At 44.8% G+C, this 25,087-nt stretch overlaps 1 protein-coding gene across 8 annotated transcripts in view; it reads right to left on the bottom strand.

Annotated features, from left to right (window-relative positions):
* Positions 1-991: 991 nt before the first annotated feature.
* The window catches only part of LOC131943465 (transcription factor 12), an 85,287-nt gene continuing 61,191 nt past the window's right edge, over positions 992-25,087 (bottom strand). For 4 of the 8 annotated variants that reach the window (XM_059303620.1, XM_059303614.1, XM_059303619.1 and 1 more), the window contains 15 exons: positions 20,696-20,777; positions 20,142-20,287; positions 18,202-18,408; positions 18,035-18,113; positions 17,761-17,837; positions 17,485-17,676; positions 7,705-7,792; positions 7,098-7,239; positions 5,351-5,386; positions 4,756-4,812; positions 3,603-3,692; positions 2,009-2,154; positions 1,784-1,899; positions 1,603-1,667; positions 992-1,467 (listed from right to left, as the gene is read on the bottom strand). In XM_059303620.1, the coding sequence (XP_059159603.1) occupies positions 1,626-1,667; positions 1,784-1,899; positions 2,009-2,154; positions 3,603-3,692; positions 4,756-4,812; positions 5,351-5,386; positions 7,098-7,239; positions 7,705-7,792; positions 17,485-17,676; positions 17,761-17,837; positions 18,035-18,113; positions 18,202-18,408; positions 20,142-20,287; positions 20,696-20,777 (1,500 nt within the window). In that variant the 3' untranslated portion in view covers positions 992-1,467; positions 1,603-1,625. Of the gene's footprint in view, positions 1,468-1,602; positions 1,668-1,783; positions 1,900-2,008; positions 2,155-3,280; positions 3,365-3,602; positions 3,693-4,755; positions 4,813-5,350; positions 5,387-7,097; positions 7,240-7,704; positions 7,793-17,484; positions 17,677-17,760; positions 17,838-18,034; positions 18,114-18,201; positions 18,409-20,141; positions 20,288-20,695; positions 20,778-25,087 lie in introns of all 8 variants that reach the window. The other 4 variants (XM_059303616.1, XM_059303615.1, XM_059303618.1 and 1 more) reach the window with 4 other exon arrangements.

Here is a 25,087-nt window from a genome sequence, read left to right as displayed (position 1 = left end):
GTTGAATGAAGGCAGTATTTGGAGGGGTGGGGTGGGGTGTGTGTGCTGGTCTCATAGAACATAGCAGTGACTGGCCACTAGTTAGGCACTGTTATATTATGTCAAGACCACAACAAGCCAAACAAGAATCATCAAGAAATGCATGGAACAAAATACACCAGCTACACAAACAAACTACAGTCAAACAAATCAGTTTCAATGCATGCATTGTATACCAGAGGTCAAGGGTTATCAACAGACATTCTAAGAGGTCACAGACAGACACACAGACACTCTTGGAGTCACAGACAGACACAGGACAAGTCTGTAAAGAAGACTTATCAATCAATCACATGAATAAGGACAAGCTCATACAATCATCTGCTCTCCTCAGTAACAAGAATCTGAGATAAGATTGAACATATTCTTTTTTCAGAGTTGACAAATTTATAAAGGAAAATAAGTCTAGGGCCAAGTGGTAGTTAATTTACAGTAGTGGAAGCTCAGCCAGCAGTAACCAATCACAAAAAGACAATAAAGAAAATGTGATCTTGAAACAATCATGAGTGGACATTCATTTAGTGGCTATAAATAAATGAGGTCTGTACAACACAACCTTGACACAAGGCTTCAAATCTTTCAACACTACCAGCAACTAGAGAATCTAAACAGAGTTGGCTTCAAATCTTTCAACACTACCTGCAACTAGAGAATCTAAACAGAGTTGGTTTCACATTTGTTTAAAATCAAAAGGATGGACTAACCAGCTGATCAGACAGGCAGCAGCTTATGGTAGATCTAGTGTAGACTAACAAAAATCAGATCTTTTAAGAAGAAAATGAACACAATTTCAAACAGATTAATTTCATATAATAAAAGTTGACAACAATGTCAGCAGTTAAAAACCCCCATCAACAAAAAGCCTCCATCTTTAGTCAGGAGAAGACCACTAATGCTTAAAACCAGCAGTTGTTAAGAGCCAGACAGATTTGCTAGTGGAGCAGCTGTTATAAATGCAAGCTCCAACCTAAGAACACTGTCACCAGCCTAGGGAGTCTACTATGGGATGACATGACCAAACTTGTGAAAATACAAGAGACTTGTAAGATGAAGCTGCCACAGCTCCACCAGACAGGGATTAGAGAAATCAGATTGGCCTTGGATCTTACTACATGGAAAACTGCCCAAAAAATAGACATTGGGAAATTACCTCAACACATTTCTGTTCAGAAGCAGAAACATTGCCAGATTCACATTTTTTTTAGGCTCAGAAAAAAAACAAAACAATTATCTCATTTCTTAAAAAACAAAACAATTATCTCATTTCTTGAAAATAAAACATCTGATTAGACTAATGATCTCTAATGAGAAAATGTTAACAATTCAGCTAGTCCAATGGAGCATGCAGGCCTTCATCTGATCCGGTTGGTCGACTGAGTCAAATGGTGGGAGGGTGAACAGATCTTCTGGGTCCCTATGGCAACAAAGGCCCAAGTGTTTGACCAGCTACCAACAAAGGCCCAAGTGAGAGGTTTGACCAGCTACCAACAAAGGCCCAAGTGAGAGGTTTGACCAGCTACCAACAAAGGCCCAAGTGAGAGGTTTGACCAGCTACCAACAAAGGCCCAAGTGAGAGGTTTGACCAGCTACCAAGAATGCCACGAGCCTTTACCTGGTTCAGGTGGACACTGGGGAGAGAAATTAATTAGGCCATCAATCACTCGTTTTCATTAGCTATTATTGTATAAGAAAACATTTTTATTTGCAACAACAGAAAGGTGAAAAATGAAAAGCAAGAGGGTACCTTGTTAGCTAACCCTGAAGCCAAATCTTCAGATGACAATGTCCTCCCTGGCAATTCTTCTGTTTTTTCTTCTTCCCTTCTTTTCAGACACGCAGCTTTAGGGTTTAAATTTCTCTCTGTGACATACAAGTGGGATACAATTTACAATTGGGAATAATTAAATTATTTAGATTAAAGTGGGCAGAATAAATAAAATTATCTAGACAAGTTGATGCAACTTTTCACCTCTAACTTGAGACTCTAGTGAAGTGATAACATTGACGGCCTGCTGTAACACCATCAGTTTGGTCAGTGGCTGGCTAGAGTTGCAGTGTAAGGTCACCATCTGACCCAGTTCTTTAAATGCTTCGTTTATATCTCTGACTCGAACTCTGAAATGAACAAACTATGGTTGGTACAATCTACTCATCATTTTCAGTTAGCATTAATAGAAATATTTTAACATGGCTTTAAATAGTGGAGAGAAATACAGAGAGAAGGGTGAAAAGATGGAGAAACCATGTGCTCCGGGACAATGTCCTACCACTAACAAATCTACAACCAACAACTCGGTACATTCTAATATTTCTCCACAGTGTAACTAACAACATTCATTTCAATAATTATCAGAGGACAATTTAAAAGTGGTGAAGCAAAAAATAGTTTAAAATTAAATTTGTTGGACTGTTGCTGAAATTGTTCCCCAATGATATCTGGCACCCATTTCTGGTAGACATTTTAGAATTGATGTTACGAACACAACTAGGAATGTCCAGATCTGACCCATGGTATGTCTGCTGAGGTCCTTTGTAAATCAGATTTGGCCTTGTACAAAAAAAAACAACTTAAATCCAATGATGTACCACTATTTATCATAAGATTTTTTTTGTATATTAAATGAATTTTACTGACCCTTAAGCTAATTGTACTATTCATTATGGATGTTAACTATAGTAGCCATTCTTGAACTATTTCAATTGTACAGCTCTGACTGAGTGCCTGTGTGGTTACAACTCATCTCTAGTTATTTTGGCAAATCATGACTGCCTGAAACTTGACAAGTTGTGGTACACCATGACAAGTTGTGGTACACCATGACAAGTTGTGGTACACCATGACAAGTTGTGGTACAAGTTGTGGTCTACTGACAGGAAGGCTAGGCAGGGGAGGTCTTACCATGCAAACAGTAACAAGCAAATAAATTTTATTGCATGCCCAAGCCAAGTAAAAAATTAAACAGAATTCGTTTTTATAAGTTTAGATTTGGCTAAGTCTAGAGTAAAATTACTTTGGCTTTACTAAGTCTAGAGTAAGATTACTTTGGCTTTACTAAGTCTAGAGTAAGATTACTTTGGCTTTACTAAGTCTAGAGTAAGATTACTTTGGCTTTACTAAGTCTAGAGTAAGATTACTTTGGCTTTACTAAGTCTAGAGTAAGATTACTTTGGCTTTACTAAGTCTAGAGTAAGATTACTTTGGCTTTACTAAGTCTAGAGTAAGAACCAAAAAGGCTCTCACCTTTCCCTGGCGTTATTCGCCTGTCGTCGTAACCTCTCTCTCTCTGCCTTAGCAGCGGGTGACAAATCCTCCTCCTCACTATTTCTGTGTCCCCACCAAGGGTGATCATCAGACCAATGGGGAGGGACGTCCCAACAATTACAGGGAGGGGACAGGGACCAGGGGGAAAGAGAGACAAAGGGGAAAAAGGAAAAAAGAATGAGTAAGATTTAAAGTCAAAGAACTTCTGTTAAGGGCAGCAACTGGGTGTTTGCTTATGTCCCCTACACTGTATCAGCAAACACCAAGTTGGTGGCCATCACCTGAATCAAACAAAAATCACCTTTCTCTATTATTATTAGCCTGACGACGCAGCCTCTCCCGTTCTGCCTTGTCTGCTGGTGTTAGGTTTGATTCATCTTCCTGCTTGTTTCTAGACAAAGTTATATCATGGTCAACAAACAGTGGGAACCCAACAGTGTGAGAACCACTCCAGATGGACACCCACGCCATCTTGGAGTGTCACACTACAGCAGTGAGACAAGGCAACCAGAGTGAGACAAGACAACCAGAGTGAGACAAGACAACTAGAGTGAGACAAGACAACCAGAGTGAGACAAGACAACCAGAGTGAGACAAGACAACCAGAGTGAGACAAGACAACTAGAGTGAGACAAGGCAACCAGAGTGAGACAAGACAACCAGAGTGAGACAAGACAACTAGAGTGAGACAAGGCAACCAGAGTGAGACAAGACAACTAGAGTGAGACAAGGCAACCAGAGTGAGACAAGACAACTAGAGTGAGACAAGACAAGACAACCAGAGTGAGACAAGACAACCAGAGTGAGACAAGACAACCAGAGAGAGACAAGACAACCAGAGTGAGACAAGACAACCAGAGTGAGACAAGACAACCAGAGAGAGACAAGACAACCAGAGAGAGACAAGACAACCAGAGAGAGACAAGACAACCAGAGAGAGACAAGACAACCAGAGTGAGACAAGACAACCAGAGAGAGACAAGACAACCAGAGAGAGACAAGACAACCAGAGTGAGACAAGACAACCAGAGAGAGACAAGACAACCAGAGTGAGACAAGACAACCAGAGAGAGACAAGACAACCAGAGTGAGACAAGACAAGACAACCAGAGTGAGACAAGACAACCAGAGTGAGACAAGACAACCAGAGTGAGACAAGACAACCAGAGTGAGACAAGACAAGACAACCAGAGTGAGACAAGACAACCAGAGAGAGACAAGACAACCAGAGAGAGACAAGACAACCAGAGTGAGACAAGACAAGATAACCAGAGCATATCCAGTCACAAGGTAAACATTTTAAAAAAAACCAAATTCCGATCTGATGTTGAAGAAGAAGATTCTTATTTTCTGGTAGCATTAAAAGTCAACTGAACTGAGAGTAAACCTCTGGTCCAATTACTGTGAGTCTGGGGTCAAAGTTCACTATTAGTATGTGATAACACAATACTCACTTTGCGTTTTTATTAGCTGCTGATTTAAGACTCGACCTGTCGATACTATTGTCATACCTGAAACGATCAGGGACATTGAGGGTCATTACGGGACAGTTGAATTCTGCACATCAGCTTAAGCTCAGACTAAATCTAATTTCTGCTCTAACCGTAGCTTGATAGAACACTTGTTTCAAATTCTCAAGCCCCCTATTTTTACAGGACCACTAAACCAGACTAAATCTAATTTCTGCTCTAACCGTAGCTTGATAGAACATTTGTTTCAAATTCTCAAGACCCCTATTTTCACAGGACCACTAATTTTAACTGATCCCACACGGACCACCAAACCAGACTGTTCTAATCTGTATGACACACTTTGTATCTACTCATATGGTACCGTACTATTTTTCTGCAAGTAAACTCTGTTAAGGTCCTTAGATTTAGATCAGTTTACTACCATTAAAAAATGGGTGCTTCACAGAAAATAAGACTACCCTTAAAAAATGGGCGCTTCCCAGAAAATAAGACTACCCTTAAAAAATGGGCGCTTCCCAGAAAATAAGTTGTTTGATAAGAAGACTTAAAGCTTATCACTTGAGAAAATTGTGCTTACCCATCTTCATGATTGCTGCTTGCCTTGCCGTGTGTTCTGTGAACAAAATACTCAGATAAATTCTTTCTATTTACACTTGTTCACCGTATACAATTATTTCCTTGCTCACCTGTGACCTAGTGATTGTTTCATTGAAATAAGTTTATTTTTGATCTGCCTTCTGATCACACTTTATGTATCTAAACAATTGTGTGTGCCCCAAATATATGCGTATGGTTTTTTTAAAAATCTCCCCCTTCGTTATTAGTTGTAACATTAGCCAGTATTTCCTTCATCAATCAACACAATTTGGTCAACCACCTGTTGACTACTGTTTCAGCCTGGTTTACTTTTGAATTTGCTTCCATAGCCTTTGTTCCCCATGAACAAATGACAACACAGCAATTGGTTGAATTTAGGGTTGTCCCAGCCATAGTCATAGAGCCTCATCTGCCAGAGTTTGTGCTACCAACATTGTGTTTGCCCCCAACATTGTGTGTGTGTTTGCCCCCAACATAGTGTGTGTGTTTGCCCCCAACATAGTGTGTGTGTGTTTGCCCCCAACATTGTGTGTGTGTTTGCCCCCAACATAGTGTGTGTGTGTGTGTTTGCCCCCAACATAGTGTGTGTGTGTGTTTGCCCCCAACATTGCATGTATATCCCCCAACATTGTGTGTGTGTTTGCCCCCAACATAGTGTGTGTGTTTGCCCCCAACATTGTGTGTGTGTTTGCCCCCAACATAGTGTGTGTGTTTGCCCCCAACATAGTGTGTGTGTTTGCCCCCAACATTGTGTGTGTGTTTGCCCCCAACATTGTGTGTGTGTTTGCCCCCAACATTGTGTGTGTGTTTGCCCCCAACATTGTGTGTGTGTTTGCCCCCAACATTGTGTGTGTGTTTGCCCCCAACATTGTGTGTGTGTTGTCCCCCAACATTGTGTGTGTGTTTGCCCACAACATTGTGTGTGTGTTTGCCCACAACATTGCATGTATATCCCCCAACATTTTGTTTGCCCCCAACATAGTGTGTGTGTTTGCCCACAACATTGTGTGTGTGTTTGCCCACAACATTGCATGTATATCCCCCAACATTGTGTGTGTGTGTGTGTTTGCCCCCAACAGTGTGCGTGTTTGCCCACAACATTGTGTGTGTGTTTGCCCACAACATTGCATGTATATCCCCCAACATTGTGTGTGTGTGTGTGTTTGCCCCCAACAGTGTGCGTGTTTGCCCACAACATTGTGTGCGTGTTTGCCCACAACATTGTGTGTGTGTTTGCCCACAACATTGCATGTATATCCCCCAACATTTTGTTTGCCCCCAACATAGTGTGTGTGTTTGCCCACAACATTGTGTGTGTGTTTGCCCACAACATTGCATGTATATCCCCCAACATTGTGTGTGTGTGTGTGTGTTTGCCCCCAACAGTGTGCGTGTTTGCCCACAACATTGTGTGTGTGTGTTTGCCCACAACATTGTGTGTGTGTGTGTGTTTGCCCACAACATTGTGTGTGTGTGTGTGTTTGCCCACAACATTGTGTGTGTGTGTGTGTGTTTGCCCACAACATTGTGTGTGTGTGTGTGTGTTTGCCCCCAACATTGTGTGTGTGTGTGTGTTTGCCCCCAACATAGTGTGTGTGTGTGTTTGCCCCCAACATTGTGTGTGTGTGTGTTTGCCCACAACATTGCATGTATATCCCCCAACATTGTGTTTGCCCCCAACATAGTGTGTGTGTTTGCCCCCAACATTGTGTGTGTGTATGCCCTACCTGGCTCTTTTGGATGGTGGCTCCCCACTCTGTGATCCTCCTTTAGATGACTTGTCTCCCCCTGATTTGTCTGCCTTCTCTCCATCTTTTTCTGATTTCTCTAATTTGATTGGTCCATCAGACGAGGCGTCTGGATCATCTCCTAAACAAATTTTAAACTTAAAATTTCTCGCAACAGGAATCACATGAGCAGCTGGCCAGATTTTTAAATCAAATGTCAACTAACAACAAAATCATATAGGTCAACTAACAACAAAATCATAGAGGTTAACTAACAACAAAATCATATAGGTCACCTAACAACAAAATCATATAGGTCAACTAACAACAAAATCATAGAGGTTAAGTTCTGGGAAAACAATCTTTAAGGCATTTAGTTCATTTAAGAAAATTTTATGATGCTATCTACAGAGCTTGGACTCTGAGTGAAATTTCTGTCAGTACTAAATCTGTGATCTAACATAGTACAGTAACTGTATCTCATGATTTATGCTGGTCTGAATGTCACTACTAAATCTGTGATCTAACATAGTACAGTAACTGTGTCATATGATTTATGTTGGTCTGAATGTCAGTACTAAATCTGTGATCCAACATAGTACAGTACCTGTGTCATATGATTTATGCTGGTCTGAAGATACTGAAGGAAGGCTGGAAGATGGTGGAACTCTGTCATTGGGGATGCCATGATGACCCTGTAAATCAAAGAAAACCTTTTAGCATGCATAGACGTCACATAGGAGGATGGAATAGGAAATAAAACGCCAAGCAAACATGTAAGCACAACCAAAACTATTTTTATACACAATAGTGCAAACATGTAAGCACAACCAAAACTATTTTTATACACAATAGTGCAAACATGTAAGCACAACCAAAACTATTTTTATACACAATAGTGCAACCATGTAAGCATAACCAAAACTATTTTTATACACGATAGTGCAAACATGTAAGCACAACCAAAACTATTTTTATACACAATAGTGCAAACATGTAAGCACAACCAAAACTATTTTTATACACAATAGTGCAAACATGTAAGCACAACCAAAACTATTTTTATACACAATAGTGCAAACATGTAAGCACAACCAAAACTATTTTTATACACAATAGTGCAAACATGTAAACACAACCAAAACTATTTTTATACACAATAGTGCAAACATGTAAGCACAACCAAAACTATTTTTATACACAATAGTGCAAACATGTAAGCACAACCAAAACTATTTTTATACACAATAGTAATAACAATAGTGGTTCTAAACAGTGAAAACATGGAAAAGTTTAAACTTTGATGTGTCAACAAATAGACAGAGAAAGAAAAAAAAAGCCAAGTGAGCAAATGTCTGGTCTATCTAAGTACTGATCATGTCATTACTAAAGCAAACATACTGCAGCCAATGACAAGATATTTTTAATGGAATCAACAGAAGAATCAACAGAAGAAGTTTCCATATGAACTCCACAGACAGAAATTTTGGTAATATGCCATTGAAAGAAAAATATGATGAAGTGATGTCACTTAAATTTGCACCTGTTACAGAAAACTCATGGTGTTTACCCCCGCATAGGTTGGTCTGTGTGTGTGTGTGTGTGGTACACAGGCATAGGTTGGTCTGTGTGTGTGGTACCCAGACATAGGTTGGTCTGTGTGTGTGTGTGTGTGTGGTACACAGGCGTAGGTTGGTCTGTGTGTGTGTGTGTGTGGTACCCAGACATAGGTTGGTCTGTGTGTGTGTGTGTGTGTGGTACCCAGACATAGGTTGGTCTGTGTGTGTGTGTGTGTGGTACCCAGGCGTAGGTTGGTCTGTGTGTGTGTGTGTGTGTGTGGTACCCAGACATAGGTTGGTCTGTGTGTGTGTGTGTGGTACCCAGGCATAGGTTGGTCTGTGTGTGTGTGTGTGTGTGGTACCCAGGCATAGATTGGTCTGTGTGTGTGTGTGTGAGTGTGGTACCCAGACATAGGTTGGTCTGTGTGTGTGTGTGTGTGGTACCTAGGTATAGGTTTATGTCACTGAGGGTGTGTTTGTGATATTTTTAGGGCATTTAACCATGGTATCAGGATCTGTGTCGGGAATAAATTATCTTAAAGATATTTTGGCTTGAATATCAACTAAATATTTGACTAGAATAGAACTTAATGTAAATTTACAGCAATAATCTTTGAGCTCAAAAGTATATTTATTACAAAAGTGTTGTATATTATAAATTGACTGACCTATAAGAAATTTATAACAGTGAAATATTGGTGGATTGTATCTTGGGAGTGTGTGTGAGATTGCATCAGGGAGACAGTGGCTGTGCGCATGCGCGAAAGGAACAAGAGAGAAAGGAGGCAAGAAGATGGCGTAGCTTGGATGAACACGCTGCCTGTGTGAAGACAAAATAAATATGAAAAACTGCAAAAGAAGGCTTGTCTTTTGATTTTGTATGAGTAATATAAAAGGTAGGAGAAAGGCCTGTGACAAGTTTATATCGTGAACCCAGTCACACAAGAAGCCTGTGACAAAATTATTTTCTAAATACAACAAAAATGGCATTAATATAACAAAAAAAAAAGATTTTCCTAAGCTATTGATGATATTTAACTTCAACCTTATTATACACTGATCTCATTAAAAAAAAACTAGTTACTGCCACCTTTGAAAAGGTTTGGTTACAATAAGGGATAGAGGTGGATTGTAAAGGGAAGTGAGAATATTTGAAACAACGCAGCCATCGGGTCAGTAGATTATGGTTGCTAAACCAAAACGTTTCAACCCCCAGGCAGATCAGGCTCAATAGCCTAGGACAGCAGCCCATCTAGGAGAGAAAACTATAATCACACAACTGCTGCCTTGTAGTTTTTCTTGGTTGGACAAAGGCTATGGAAGCAAATCCAAAAAGAAAAGTAGTCTGAAATCTGAGTTAACGGCCTATGCATAACAGTTGACATGTTATAACTGTTGAAGGAAATCCCTTCCAACATTACAATTAAAGAAACAATGTAATTGTACACTAAACATGCACAAGCAGATTAAGATGCAAAATTACAACTGTTCATTGATTTTAAATTAGAAAATCTGGAGCAAGGAATGAACCATCAGAGTAACCCACCCAGTAATACTGTGAACAATCATAGTAAGGCAGTCGTCTCCTCTCATACTGACAAGATGGGGGTGTGGGGTAAACTTGAGGGCTGGATGGGGGTGGGGGAGTTTGCTTCCAAGGTAGCCCTTGATGCTGGTGTGGGTGGTGGTAAGACTGTGTGTCCCACCCCCAGTTTTCATTTGGAGCTGGCATGTTTGGTGGGGGGGCTGGTGGGGGAGCCACCCATGGGTACTGTGAATGACTGGGGTACATTACTGATGTTAAGTAATATCCACAGCCAAGTAATCCAACTTATCCAGAAGATACAGGACAAAAAACAGTCTTTTTCTTTTTATCCATTTAGAATAAACACTTATCCATGGTAATGGTTTAATCCAACAGAAATAATCCAAAAAGAATACATTATATCCACAGTTAGCAATCTTACATACTCCCAGCAGAAATTCCCTGCCACCACAAGCAAGTTGGCGAACTTTTTTTTTTTTTTTTTAGAAATATACACACATTCCTTTTTTTTAAAAGCAGTAGATCTAGATTTAGAAATCTAGATCTAGCACCAAAACGTTTTTTTTAGCTGTCACAAATAATCTCTAGATCTAAGTCTTAAGTCTAATCCTTAAAAAAAAAATACTAGCCAGATCAAAGGTAGATTCTAGATCACTAAAAAAATAAACGCTGGATCTAGACTAGAATCTAGTCTACATTCATTCTAAGCAGTCATCCGTAAAACAGCGGTTAAAGTACAGTTGAGTACACATAATCCTGATTGGCGGTCAATTCATTAGACAATCCGAGTAGGCGGTATATTGGTTACACAATCCTAACTGGCAGCAGCATTACGTGGAGCTAGACAGATCTGCCGACTTCATCTGACTGATAGAACCTTTCCACTGCGTCGATGACTTTCTGCCCGCTCACCTCCTTCCTCTCCCATCACCTACCGTTTTTTTCTCCATGTGGCAGCCAGATTGGGTACGATCAATACGGCTTGTGCGCCAAGAACCCCCCCCCCCAGTAACACCTCCCACCCCACTTACACCTCCCGAATTCTTCCCTCTGTGAAATCTAGAATACTTTCCGAACCATCATTTCATTTTACCTTAAGCCTAAAACATCACTGTGAGGACTCAATCGAGATCTGGTCTTCAAGCCTCCATGTTTAAAATAATTCACTGACAGTAACAGGAAGTAGAATCTTGATTTTAATTTTTTAAAGATGGAAGCCTAATCATATTTTATATGAAGCTATTTATAGTAACAATGTATCCCCCCCTCCCCTTTCCAACGCCGAATTGAGTAGAAATATCGCTGGTAAGAAAAACGACTTGTGTGCCTCACGATATTTACGTAAATAATTGTACATTTTATGGCGGGACAACCGTCCAACATTTTCATACAGAATACGAAAATTCCGTCGACAATTAAGTCTTTAATTAATTAAATTAACTTTTTGTAATTTAGGATAGAGGATAGATAGCTGAGTGAGCCCGTTGTTTAAGACAACAGATTGCGAGGGTTAGGGTTGGGTTCTGGTGGATTAGGGTTCGGCTGGGAGTAGCCAATGGCGTGATGTTACCTGCTCTGCCGATAAATTATTAGTTCACGTGGAATCAATCTTGCCGCGGTCGGCAGCGTGCAGCTGTGAGAAATTTCCCCAACATCTGTTTTACGTTAGGCGCGCGGGGAGGGGGGGGGGGGGGGGCAGGGGAGATGAGAACAAGACGCAGAGGCGGGGCTACAGAGAGCAGACGAGACCGTGGAAAAGGTGTGAAACTCCACGACTTATTACCTTATCATACAACCTGGCTTTTTAATATTTCTTCTTCACAGACTAGCTTGTATTCCAGCCATCAATGTTATTTTAAAATGGGTTCAAACCTTCTAGCGATTGGCACATTCGTTGAGCTGATATTGTCAACAAAGATACAATTAAGGTTAGGTTAAGGTCCGGGGTTTAGATGGGTTTGATCATTGTGTAAGGCGTGGACGGACTTGGCAACCAGATCAGAATAGCCTGGGGGTGGGTGAGAAAGCGGAGTGGTAAAGGGACATAATCACTATGTAACCATTCCATTATAAACGAATCAATGGAAGCAAATTACGTTTAGGTTTTAAGTTAAATCTAAATGTCGCGTTGATAGACATCCATAGCCAGTCCTAAAATTACAATCACCTTACAAAAATACAAAGCCCTTAACATAATGTCTAATGACAATATAAGCGCTGTTAGCGGGTTGTCTTCTAATTTAGTAAAAAAAAATGAAGAGATCGCGAACAACGCTGTAACCAGCCCACATCACTTAGCCAAAATACGCCGCGTAACGCTGGATATTTTACAGGATTAATTTAACTGTTTCACACTGGGAAGATTTAGCCGTGTAACCCTGGATATTTTACAGGATTAATTTAACTGTTTCACACTGGGAAGATTTAGCCGTCCCAGCTAATTTTAAAAACAAAAAACCAACCAAGCAAGAGAAAAAAAAGTTAAAGAAACAAACCACTGCAAGGGGAGAGCATTCCTAAATCTGTCGAGCACATGTTGTTGGAATCAAAACATCTTGGTGTGAAAATCAAGAACCACAACCTAGCGCGCGCGGACCACGCGTTTTGCAGGAAGGAACAATATGGATGGACAGCTTGGAAATTTAATGAAAGGTCAAACATTTTTGTAACTAGGTCAAATTAATAGATTAATGAGAAATGACGTACGATTTTAACCAAACTTAACGAATTTAAAAAAAATATATTTTGAAAGTCTAAGATTTATTTTAAAATGTCTAAGAACGACTTGCCTCTATAGACAAATAGCGCAAGAATTAGTCAAATGAATAGCCTAGAACTAGTACATGGTTTACTGAGAATAGTAGGAAAAAATAAAGGTGTGGGGAAGGGGGGGGGGGGGGGGGAGAAGCGTACAGAAAATATCAGGTGTTGAAGAGGTAGGTGGGGGTGGGGGTAGTAAATGAATGGGAGGAGTAGGGGAAGGTGGGGGGAGTAGGGGAAGGTGGGAGGAGTAGGGGAAGGATGTTAACAAAAAACAAACAGCGACAAAAGAAGGGGAAATCACTCGCACATGTGCCATGTTCAATATGACCTATAAGCTAAGCAAAATGAACGAGAGGTGGGAAGGTGCGCGAGAGGTGGGGGAGGTGTGTGAGAGGTGAGGGAGGTGTTTATGGAGTAAAACCCTCAAGACCATTGGTTACTGTAAGTATCAGCGTGAAAATAGTTGGGCCACCTGATCAGCGTGAAAATAGTTGGGTCACCTGACCATCGTGAAAATAGTTGGGCCACCTGGCCAGTGTAAAAATAGTTGGGTCACCTGACCAGCGTGAAAATAGTTGGGCCACCTGACCAGCGTGAAAATAGTTGGGTCACCTGACCATCGTGAAAATAGTTGGGTCACCTGACCAGCGTGAAAATAGTTGGGCCACCTGGCCAGTGTGAAAATAGTTGGGCCACCTGACCAGCGTGAAAATAGTTGGGCCACCTGACCAGCGTGAAAATAGTTGGGCCACCTGACCATCGTGAAAATAGTTGGGCCAACTGACCAGTGTGACTCCACAGGACAAATTGGCCAACGTAATTTTCTAAGAAATATGGCCAATTCGACTACGTTTAACAAGCGGCCAAACTAATTCTATTGGCCAACATAATCTGTCATGGCCAATTGATTCACTAGGCCAACTGCCGAAGTAATCTCGTGGCCAACTCGAAAGGTCGGGATGGCCATTTATAGGGAGAAACGCCAGATGTGCTTGGTTGAGTGTGACCTCTGACCTACAGCGAACATGAAAAACACGTGCGGGGGCAGGAAGACGTGAGCCAGCACAAGAACAGTGGTCTTATGGTAGGGGGGGGGGGAGCATAGGGGGAGGGGGGAGCACGGGGGGGTAGCATAGGGGGAGGGGGGAGCACAGGGAGGGGGGGAGCACAGGGGGAGGGGGGAGCACAGGGGGAGGGGGAGCACGGGGGGGGGGGAGGGGTAGCATAGGGGGAGGGGGAGCACGGGGGGGGGGAGGGGGGAGCACAGGGGGATGGGGAGGTTAGCACAGGGGGAGGGGGGGGGTAGCACAGGGGGGAGGGGGGAGGTTAGCACAGGGGGGAAGGGGGAGGGGAGCACAGGGGGAGGGGGAGCACGGGGAAGGGGGAGCACGGGGGGTAGGGGAGGTTAGCACAGGGGGTGAGGGGGGTAGCACAGGGGAGGGGGAGCACACGGGGGTAGGGGAGGTTAGCACAGGGGGGAGGGGTGGCATAGGGGGAGGGGGGAGGGGGGAGGTTAGCACAGGGGGGAGGGGAGAGGGGGAGGTTAGCACAGGGGGAAGGGGGAGGTTAGCACAGAGGGGAGGGGGAGGTGAGCACAGGGGTGAGGGGGTAGCACAGGGGAGGGGGAGCACACGGGGGTAGGGGAGGTTAGCACAGGGGGGGAGGGGTGGCATAGGGGGAGGGGGGAGGGGGAGGTTAGCACAGGGGGGAGGGGAGAGGGGGAGGTTAGCACAGGGGGAAGGGGGAGGTTAGCACAGGGGGGAGGGGGAGGTTAGCACAGGGGGGAGGGGGGTGTTGCTCAGCAAAGGAAGGGGAGGGGGGTTAGCACAGGGGGAGGGGGTGTTGCTGAGCACAAGGGGGGGGTGCTCATCTCAAGTTGGTGATCAAGAAACAGTTTAAGTGGGGGGGGGGGGATGAGGGGTGGCCATCTTGTTCTGTGAGGTGGGTGGGGATGTTAATGATGTCGGCATTAGTTTGGTCCATGTCCCTAATGAAACCACGGGCGATCTATATAAGTGGCCGACTCTGTGAGGCCAACTCACAGGCGGCCAACTTAGAGCGGCCAACTTGCAGCGGCCAAGCCTGTATCTACACTGATCTAACGGAAACTGACAGCAAAACCAAGCCAGAAGACAGCCGTGTATCTCATCAAGACCCAGATAATCTAAACAAGGAACCAGAAATTGTAGGCAGACTTTTAAAAAAATTGCGGTAAAAACGTGTTTTAAATAACTTAAGGATATTGAAAACAAATACCAACTAAATATGAAAAAAATGGTTCGTCACTGCGGCACTAGCATGGGTGGCGGCACTTGATGAGAAAAAAATTACAAGGGGAGCACACTGCGAAAATTGTTCTAACAGACGGTATGAGGTAAGGGGAGGTAATGTGTTAAAAAATGTCCAACTGTGCAACTCGGGATGCTTGCCTGGGAAGGGGAGGTAATTAGAAGGAGATTTATTCCAGTATTTTTTTTTGTAAACTCTGTGCTAATAAGTTGAACAGATCTGTGTGAAATACTTCACCGGCCATTTAAATCTATCCAACAGTCGTGCCAATACGACAGGAAGCTTTCAAAAACTGGGAGGTTTTAAAGTTCAGTTTGGAGAAAACTGGGAGGTTTTAAAGTTCAGTTTGAAGAAAACTGGGAGGTTTTAAAGTTCAGTTTGAAGAAAACTGGGAGGTTTTAAAGTTCAGTTTGAAGAAAACTGGGAGGTTTTAAAGTTCAGTTTGAAGAAAACTGGGAGGTTTTAAAGTTCAATTTGAAGAAAACTGGGAGGTTTTAAAGTTCAGTTTGGAGAAAACTGGGAGGTTTTAAAGTTCAGTTTGGAGAAAACTGGGAGGTTTTAAAGTTCAGTTTGGAGAAAACTGGGAGGTTTTAAAGTACCAATTTCTCATGTTTAGGAGAAGGCAACATTTCAAATCTGCTCTAGAATCTATACATTATTTTTTATGTTAAACAATATCAGCAAGCAATGTGTGAAGAAGAAAAAAAAAACCTAATTATTTTGCATGGGTGTGTGTGGATTGGATGATGTGGTTGTGTTGTGTGGTTTGGTGTGGCTGTGTTGTGTGGTTTGGTGTGGCTGTGTTGTGTGGGTTGGTGTGGTTGTGTTGTGTGGTTTGGTGTGGCTGTGTTGTGTGGTTTGGTGTGGCTGTGTTGTGTGGGTTGGTGTGGTTGTGTTGTGTGGGTTGGTGTGGCTGTGTTGTGTGGGTTGGTGTGGCTGTGTTGTGTGGGTTGGTGTGGCTGTGTTGTGTGGGTTGGTGTGGCTGTGTTGTGTGGGTTGGTGTGGCTGTGTTGTGTGGGTTGGTATGGCTGTGTTGTGTGGGTTGGTGTGGCTGTGTTGTGTGGGTTGGTGTGGCTGTGTTGTGTGGGTTGGCGTGGTTGTGTTGTGTGGGTTGGTGTGGCTGTGTTGTGTGGGTTGGTGTGGCTGTGTTGTGTGGGTTGGTGTGGCATTGGTGTGGTTGTGTTGTGTGGATTGGTGTGGCTGTGTTGTGTGGGTTGGTGTGGCTGTGTTGTGTGGGTTGGTGTGGCTGTGTTGTGTGGGTTGGTGGGGTTGTGTTGTGTGGGTTGGTGTGGCTGTGTTGTGTGGGTTGGTGTGGCTGTGTTGTGTGGGTTGGTGTGGCTGTGTTGTGTGGGTTGGTGTGGCTGTGTTGTGTGGGTTGGTGTGGTTGTGTTGTGTGGGTTGGTGTGGCTGTGTTGTGTGGGTTGGTGTGGCTGTGTTGTGTGGGTTGGTGTGGCTGTGTTGTGTGGGTTGGTGTGGCTGTGTTGTGTGGGTTGGCGTGGTTGTGTTGTGTGGGTTGGTGTGGCTGTGTTGTGTGGGTTGGTGTGGCTGTGTTGTGTGGGTTGGTATGGCTGTGTTGTGTGGGTTGGTGTGGCTGTGTTGTGTGGGTTGGTGTGGCATTGGTGTGGTTGTGTTGTGTGGATTGGTGTGGCTGTGTTGTGTGGGTTGGTGAGGCTGTGTTGTGTGGGTTGGTGTGGCTGTGTTGTGTGGGTTGGTGTGGCTGTGTTGTGTGGGTTGGTGTGGCATTGGTGTGGTTGTGTTGTGTGGATTGGTGTGGCTGTGTTGTGTGGGTTGGTGAGGCTGTGTTGTGTGGGTTGGTGTGGCTGTGTTGTGTGGGTTGGTGTGGCTGTGTTGTGTGGGTTGGTGTGGCATTGGTGTGGCTGTGTTGTGTGGGTTGGTGTGGCATTGTGTGGGTTGGCGTGGTTGTGTTGTGTGGGTTGGTGTGGCTGTGTTGTGTGGGTTGGTGTGGCTGTGTTGTGTGGGTTGGTGTGGCTGTGTTGTGTGGGTTGGTGTGGCTGTGTTGTGTGGGTTGGTGTGGCTGTGTTGTGTGGGTTGGTGTGGCTGTGTTGTGTGGGTTGGTGTGGCTGTGTTGTGTGGGTTGGTGTGGCATTGGTGTGGTTGTGTTGTGTGGGTTGGCGTGGCTGTGTTGTGTGGGTTGGTGTGGCATTGGTGTGGCTGTGTTGTGTGGGTTGGCGTGGTTGTCTGGTGGGGGTTGAAGTAAAAAAGCACTAACTATAAGTGAAGAGTCGAGTCCCATCATCCCAGGTGGGTAGGGCCCCAGAGAGCCCAGGGGTGGGTGGGCCCCAGTGGGCAGCATTGGGGGAGGTAGTCCCGGATGTCCAGGTGGTAGAGGTGGCTGCCCCTCCGCGTGGGTGCGCAGGACATGGATGGCGTCATCAAGGTCCAGACGCTCCTCTATTCTGCCCTGTGGTCAGAGAAAAATGGCTCAAGTCAAACAGCTGGTCCTGTGGTCAACACAAGAGTCAACACAGGTTAAAGGTCAACTCACCATCGGGTGGATATGATTAGCCTCATATGTGGTTCCAGACTGGCTGACCGGTCGGTTCCAAGCTTGTGATGATGAGCCTAATTAGATCAAACTTTGGGTTAGTGGCAGATCAAGAGTAATGTGGTTAGGGACACCACACAGGTGGGGTGTGGTTACATTTTCCTGTGATAGGTGTGGGGGAGGAGACAGATGGGGGGTGGTTGAAACGTGCTTGTAGTAGGTGTGTGTGTGGGGGGAGAGAGGTGGAGACAGGTGTGGAGTGGTTCAAACTTACCTGTGATAGGTGTGGGGGAGGAGACAGGTGTGGAGTGGTTGGAGCCGTAGCTGCTGTTGGTTTGCTCGGTTGAGTAAATCTGCAACAGAACATGACCTGACATGTAAACTCAGACAACAATCTCGAAGATATCAAATGACATTAAATGACATGAAATGACAACTTACCGAGGCAAGAGCTTTGCCAACTGCATTACCAGAAGATGACATGGCAGGTTGGCGCGATGACATCATGTCTGACCCGTTTATAGTTGGGGAGGAGGCACCAGTGTAGCCGGCTCCCGATGAAGGCACCCCACCTACTGGCTGCCCCCCACGAAATGAGGACATGGGGGGCAACTGCGGGTGTTGGTCTTGGAGAGGAGAGACTGGATACTGCGGAGATGAAAAAGGGGTGCGGTCAACTTTTACAGGGGGTGGGGTGTGGTCAGTTGTTACATGGGGTGAAGTCAGTTTTTCAAGGGACCGTGGTCAGTTTTTCAACGGACCGTGGTCAGTTTAAGGGACCGTGGTCAGTTTTTCCAGGAGTTTGGTCAGTTTTTCCAGGGGTTTGGTCAGTTGTTACTGGCAGAGTTTCTTCCAGGCATCTCTTCAAATTTTTACAGCCCCCCCCCCCCCCCCCCCCCGAACGAAATGAAATTTATATAATTTATATAGAAAATATATACTTTAAACAGTGTCCCCCCCCCCCCCGAAGAAAGTTTACCCCCCCCCCCCCCCGGAGAAAAAAGTCTGGAAGAAACACTGGTTACTGGGGGTGTGGTTGGTCAGTTCTGTGAACAGTTTTTACACAGGGTGTGACCGTAACACAGTGAGTGACCAAAACACTTGACTGACTAGGAAAAACTTAACTCAAACCCTGGATTTACATACATGTGCTTTAAAAAATTAATTGAAAAAAAAAATTAATAGAAAATGAGTAGTTATGCCCCTTAGTTAACGCCAATAATTAGTGTTTCCTTTGTTTGTAAACAAAAGAGAAGCCTCCCCTCTCTGGTTTAATGAATGGTGATAACAAGGGTCTGAGGAAAGATGGTATCATAACAAGACAGACAACTCTCACACAGATTGGGGCACGCCATCTGGCAATGTGGAGAATGGGGAGGTAATAGGCTGATAGCTCAAAGGGAGGTAATATAACGGTGAAGAGCAAAATGAACAGGATAAATAGCTAAAGGGAAAGAATAGTGCTGATAATAAAAAGTAATCTCCCTTTAAAATTGTTGTTATAATTTAAGCTTAGCAAATTTCCTTGATATTTTAAAAATAGTTTTTTCAAGGCCAAGTATCAGGAGGTTGAGAAAAATTGAGTTGCCTAGAAAGTTGTGGCCACCTATAAAGTTGTGGCCACCTATAAAGTTGTGGCCACCTATAAAGTTGTGGCCACCTAGAAAGTTGTGGCCACCTATAAAGTTGTGGCCACCTAGAAAGTTGTGGCCACCTAGAAAGTTGTGGCCACCTAGAAAGTTGTGGCCACCTAGAAAGTTGTGGCCAAAAAGTTTCTTGAAATGAAAATCACATGACAGAAGACAGACTTGTACAGACCTCAGCAGAAGATTTTATGATCAGAGAAAGGGGAAGTAATGACTGGGTATAGTGTGATTCAGCCTGCGACCTCCCCGTGTAGCAGTGATCTGATGCACTACCAGCATTTGGAGCTAGTGTGTGGCGGGAGGTAACTGCAGCCCCTGAGCCAGCCATCTGGTTTCTATCAGGGGATGTTAAGGGAGAGAAATCTCTTCCCCCCAGAATGAAAGAGAATGTAAATTGTAAAGCATTGTTTTTATCCCCTCCTTCCTCTGGTGAGCGCCCCCCCCCCCCTCCCCCCCACACACACAGAGCTGTAAAAAGATGTCTAACAAAAGATTCTTCAATCATCTAGCTCAAGAATTTTAACAGTTATATAAGGCACCCATCTAACAAGTGGTCACTTAGTGTCCAGTGTGGTGTGGGATACAACAGATGACCAAAAGATATTTTTGTCCAGATAAATGGAGATAATTTACATCACAGCCATATGACAAGAAAATCATGTGGTGAAATGACGTGTGAAATGATCGAATCAAATGGTGAAATGACATGTGACATGACTAAAGCAAATGACCTACCATTTCTCCTGGATGCTGCATGTTAGGTGGGTAGGAAGACTGTGGGGGGAAGGGACCGGAGGAACCAGGGAGGAGGGAAGAAGGGTAGGAGGAAGGGAGGCCACCTTGACCTCCTGACCATGGGTCAACTGAACCAGGTGGATGGTCTGTGGACAAATAAAGAAATGTGTCAATCCTTGACCCAATTATAACATTTAGGTCAAATGTTAACTAATCTAGCCAACTTTTAGCCTTGACCCAATTATAACAGGGATGTGTTAAACTGACCCCATGCCCTGATGTGTTAAACTGACCCCATGCCCTGATGTGTTTAACTGACCCCATGCCCTGATGTGTTTAACTGACCCCATGCCCTGATGTGTTTAACTGACCCCATGCCCTGATGTGTTTAACTGACCCCATGCCCTGATGTGTTTAACTGACCCCATGCCCTGATGTGTTTAACTGACCCCATGCCCTGATGTGTTATACTGACCCCATGCCCTGATGTGTTAAACTGACCCCATGCCCTGATGTGTTAAATTGACCCCATGTCCACTGAAGTGACCACTTACCCATATAGACTCCATAGCCTGGTTTAGGTGAGTTGTACCTGGGGGAATCTTGTGGGTAATCTTCTGGTCCAGGTGAGTAAACCTGGGGAAAAAACAACAGGTAAAAAGTTGAACTTGGTACAGGTGAGGTAAGAGAATTCAACAAAATTATTTTCCACACAGAGAGGCAGGAGATAAGTTTCAGGTACATTTTTGTTGTCATGTTGATGAGCAGTGAACAGGTATCTGGACACAGGTGAGCGACCTACTACACCTGGTCTCTTCATTGAAAACATCTGCTGCATCTTGGGCTGTCTGGGCAGGTAAGACATGACAGAAAGGTTGTCAGACAGGTGGGCTATATGATGGCGGGGTTGTCAGACAGGTGAGTTATATGATGGCTGGGTTGTCAGACAGGTGAGTTATATGATGGCTGGGTTGTCAGACAGGTGGGCTATATGATGGGTGGGTTGTCAAACAGGTGGGCTATATGATGGGTGGGTTGTCAGACAGGTGAGTTATATGATGGGTGGGTTGTCAGACAGGTGGGCTATATGATGGCTGGGTTGTATAAATATACTCTGCGGTAATTTAATATATAGGCCACAAAATAAAGCATTAGTGGTAATAATGTGGTCACCACCGTGACTGGTTGTGTTCAGATGTGTGGTCACCACCGTGACGGGTTGTGTTCAGGTGTTCAGATGTGTGGTCACCACCGTGACGGGTTGTGTTCAGGTGTTCAGATGTACCACGCCAAGATTGAAAGGCAGAGTTCCATGGCCAGACAACGCTCAATAACAAACCAAATTGTGCAGTAAAATAATGGAAACAACTTCAGAAGGCGTCATACACGGACGTCTAATTATAGATGCCAAGGGAAATAATTATAGAATCTCAGGGGAAGTAATTACGGTTTACTCTTGAGTTTTGCGTTAATTAGGGAAAATGAGAAAGTGATGCCCCAGACAGTTCGCACGATGAGAGTTTGCAAGACAAGCAGGACACGAGTTGTCTACAGCAGGACACGAGTTGTCTACGGCAGGACACGAGTTGTCTACGGCAGGACACGAGTTGTCTAAAGCAGGACACGAGTTGTCTACACGAGTTGTCTACAGCAGGACACGAGTTGTCTACAGCAGGACACGAGTTGTCTACAGCAGGACACGAGTTGTCTACGGCAGGACACGAGTTGTCTACGGCAGGACACGAGTTGTCTACGGCAGGACACGAGTTGTCTACGGCAGGACACGAGTTGTCTACGGCAGGACACGAGTTGTCTACAGCAGGACACGAGTTGTCTACGGCAGGACACGAGTTGTCTACGGCAGGACACGAGTTGTCTACGGCAGGACACGAGTTGTCTACACGAGTTGTCTACAGCAGGACACGAGTTGTCTACACGAGTTGTCTACGGCAGGACACGAGTTGTCTACAGCAGGACACGAGTTGTCTACGGCAGGACACGAGTTGTCTACACGAGTTGTCTACAGCAGGACACGAGTTGTCTACGGCAGGACACGAGTTGTCTACGGCAGGACACGAGTTGTCTACAGCAGGACACGAGTTGTCTACAGCAGGACACGAGTTGTCTACAGCAGGACACGAGTTGTCTACACGAGTTGTCTACGGCAGGACACGAGTTGTCTACGGCAGGATACGTGTTGTCTACAGCAGGACACGAGTTGTCTACACGAGTTGTCTACAGCAGGACACGAGTTGTCTACACGAGTTGTCTACAGCAGGACACGAGTTGTCTACACGAGTTGTCTACAGCAGGACACGAGTTGTCTACACGAGTTGTCTACAGCAGGACACGAGTTGTCTACACGAGTTGTCTACAGCAGGACACGAGTTGTCTACGGCAGGACACGAGTTGTCTACAGCAGGACACGAGTTGTCTACGGCAGGACACGAGTTGTCTACAGCAGGACACGAGTTGTCTACAGCAGGACACGAGTTGTCTACACGAGTTGTCTACAGCAGGACACGAGTTGTCTACACGAGTTGTCTACGGCAGGACACGAGTTGTCTACAGCAGGACACGAGTTGTCTACAGCAGGACACGAGTTGTCTACGGCAGGACACGAGTTGTCTACACGAGTTGTCTACAGCAGGACACGAGTTGTCTACACGAGTTGTCTACGGCAGGACACGAGTTGTCTACAGCAGGACACGAGTTGTCTACAGCAGGACACGAGTTGTCTACAGCAGGACACGAGTTGTCTACACGAGTTGTCTACAGCAGGACACGAGTTGTCTACGGCAGGACACGAGTTGTCTACGGCAGGACACGAGTTGTCTACAGCAGGACACGAGTTGTCTACAGCAGGACACGAGTTGTCTACAGCAGGACACGAGTTGTCTACACGAGTTGTCTACGGCAGGACACGAGTTGTCTACGGCAGGATACGAGTTGTCTACAGCAGGACACGAGTTGTCTACACGAGTTGTCTACAGCAGGACACGAGTTGTCTACACGAGTTGTCTACAGCAGGACACGAGTTGTCTACACGAGTTGTCTACAGCAGGACACGAGTTGTCTACACGAGTTGTCTACAGCAGGACACGAGTTGTCTACAGCAGGACACGAGTTGTCTACAGCAGGACACGAGTTGTCTACAGCAGGACACGAGTTGTCTACGGCAGGACACGAGTTGTCTACAGCAGGACACGAGTTGTCTACGGCAGGACACGAGTTGTCTACAGCAGGACACGAGTTGTCTACAGCAGGACACGAGTTGTCTACACGAGTTGTCTACAGCAGGATACGAGTTGTCTACGGCAGGACACGAGTTGTCTACAGCAGGACACGAGTTGTCTACAGCAGGACACGAGTTGTCTACAGCAGGACACGAGTTGTCTACAGCAGGACACGAGTTGTCTACAGCAGGACACGAGTTGTCTACAGCAGGACACGAGTTGTCTACGGCAGGACACGAGTTGTCTACAGCAGGACACGAGTTGTCTACAGCAGGACACGAGTTGTCTACGGCAGGACACGAGTTGTCTACAGCAGGACACGAGTTGTCTACAGCAGGACACGAGTTGTCTACAGCAGGACACGAGTTGTCTACACGAGTTGTCTACGGCAGGATACGAGTTGTCTACAGCAGGACACGAGTTGTCTACACGAGTTGTGTTTGATACGACCTATGTGTCGTCGGGTTCACTGACCGTGACGGGACAATCGGGTCAGCAAGTGGCTAGATCAATAGAGGTCGCACTTAGTGACGTGTCAACAAGCGAGCTGTACCCCCCCCCCCCCCCCATCAGGGTGACGTCGGAATACGATAATAATACGATAATAATAATTCAGTAATACTGAACTTTAATTAGCTGTAAGCAAGCGAGTCTCGTGACGGGGGGGGGGGGGTGTGTCACCAAACGTGACGTCAACACACCAAACGTGACGTCAACACACCAAACGTGACGTCAACACACCAAACGTGACGTCAACACACCAAACGTGACGTCAACACACCAAATGTGACGTCAACACACCAAACGTGACGTCAACACACCAAACGTGACGTCAACACACCAAACGTGACGTCAACACACCAAACGTGACGTCAACACACCAAACGTGATGTCAACACACCAAACGTGTAAAGATGATAGTTTAATGATAAGTCAAATAAATGAGTTGACAGAATGATAGTTTAATGATAAGCTAAATAAATGAGTTGACAGAATAAGATGAAGCCAAACTTACACGAGACAGGTGAGACAGGTGAGACGGGTGAGATCCGTAGGACGGTAAACAAACAGGCGGGAGGTAGAACATTGTCCGCGTTATGACCAGACGACTGACCAGCGCGTTATGACCAGACGACTGACCGGTGTGTATGGGTCAGCTAACCCTGGCGTCCAGCAAGTGTATCGAGGCGTGAAGTGGATCGAGAACAACAGCTCGTGACGTCAGTCTCTACACTACACGGGTCACCGCTTGACCAATCGACCCCTCACAACAAACAAGCTCAGCCCAGTTGTCTCTCAACGGCCGGACATCAACCTCCGTCTACGGCAACATTCGTTTTACACACGCCACTACAACACATTCGTTTTACAATTCTCACTAAAACACGGCTATTGTTAGACACCCACATCTATCTGACCCATGGCCGACCGTCCGGTCTGGCGACACTCATGCTTTTTTTTTTTAAAACACCTAATTTGTACCACTTTAAAATCTTCCTGTGGGCTTAATTTTTTTAAAGAACTTAATTTGTCCCCTGTACACAATGGTTTGGTGGTCAATAAAAATACAAGCAACGCTCAAACTTTAACCTTAAACTTGCACACAAGAAAGAACGAGGAATTGTGGGTAGTTCAAAGAGTAAAGACGGCAAAGATCTATTCTATGGGATGTGGACACGTTGGGTAGGGGAGGCTACTACCTAGGTGAAC

Source organism: Physella acuta, unplaced genomic scaffold (genome assembly GCF_028476545.2).
Source record: "Physella acuta isolate Inbredline_101_S28 unplaced genomic scaffold, ASM2847654v3 ptg000457l, whole genome shotgun sequence".
Lineage (NCBI taxonomy): Eukaryota > Metazoa > Mollusca > Gastropoda > Physidae > Physella > Physella acuta.
Note: the sequence above shows the minus strand (reverse complement) of the source record. Positions and strands in the feature narration are given on the sequence as shown.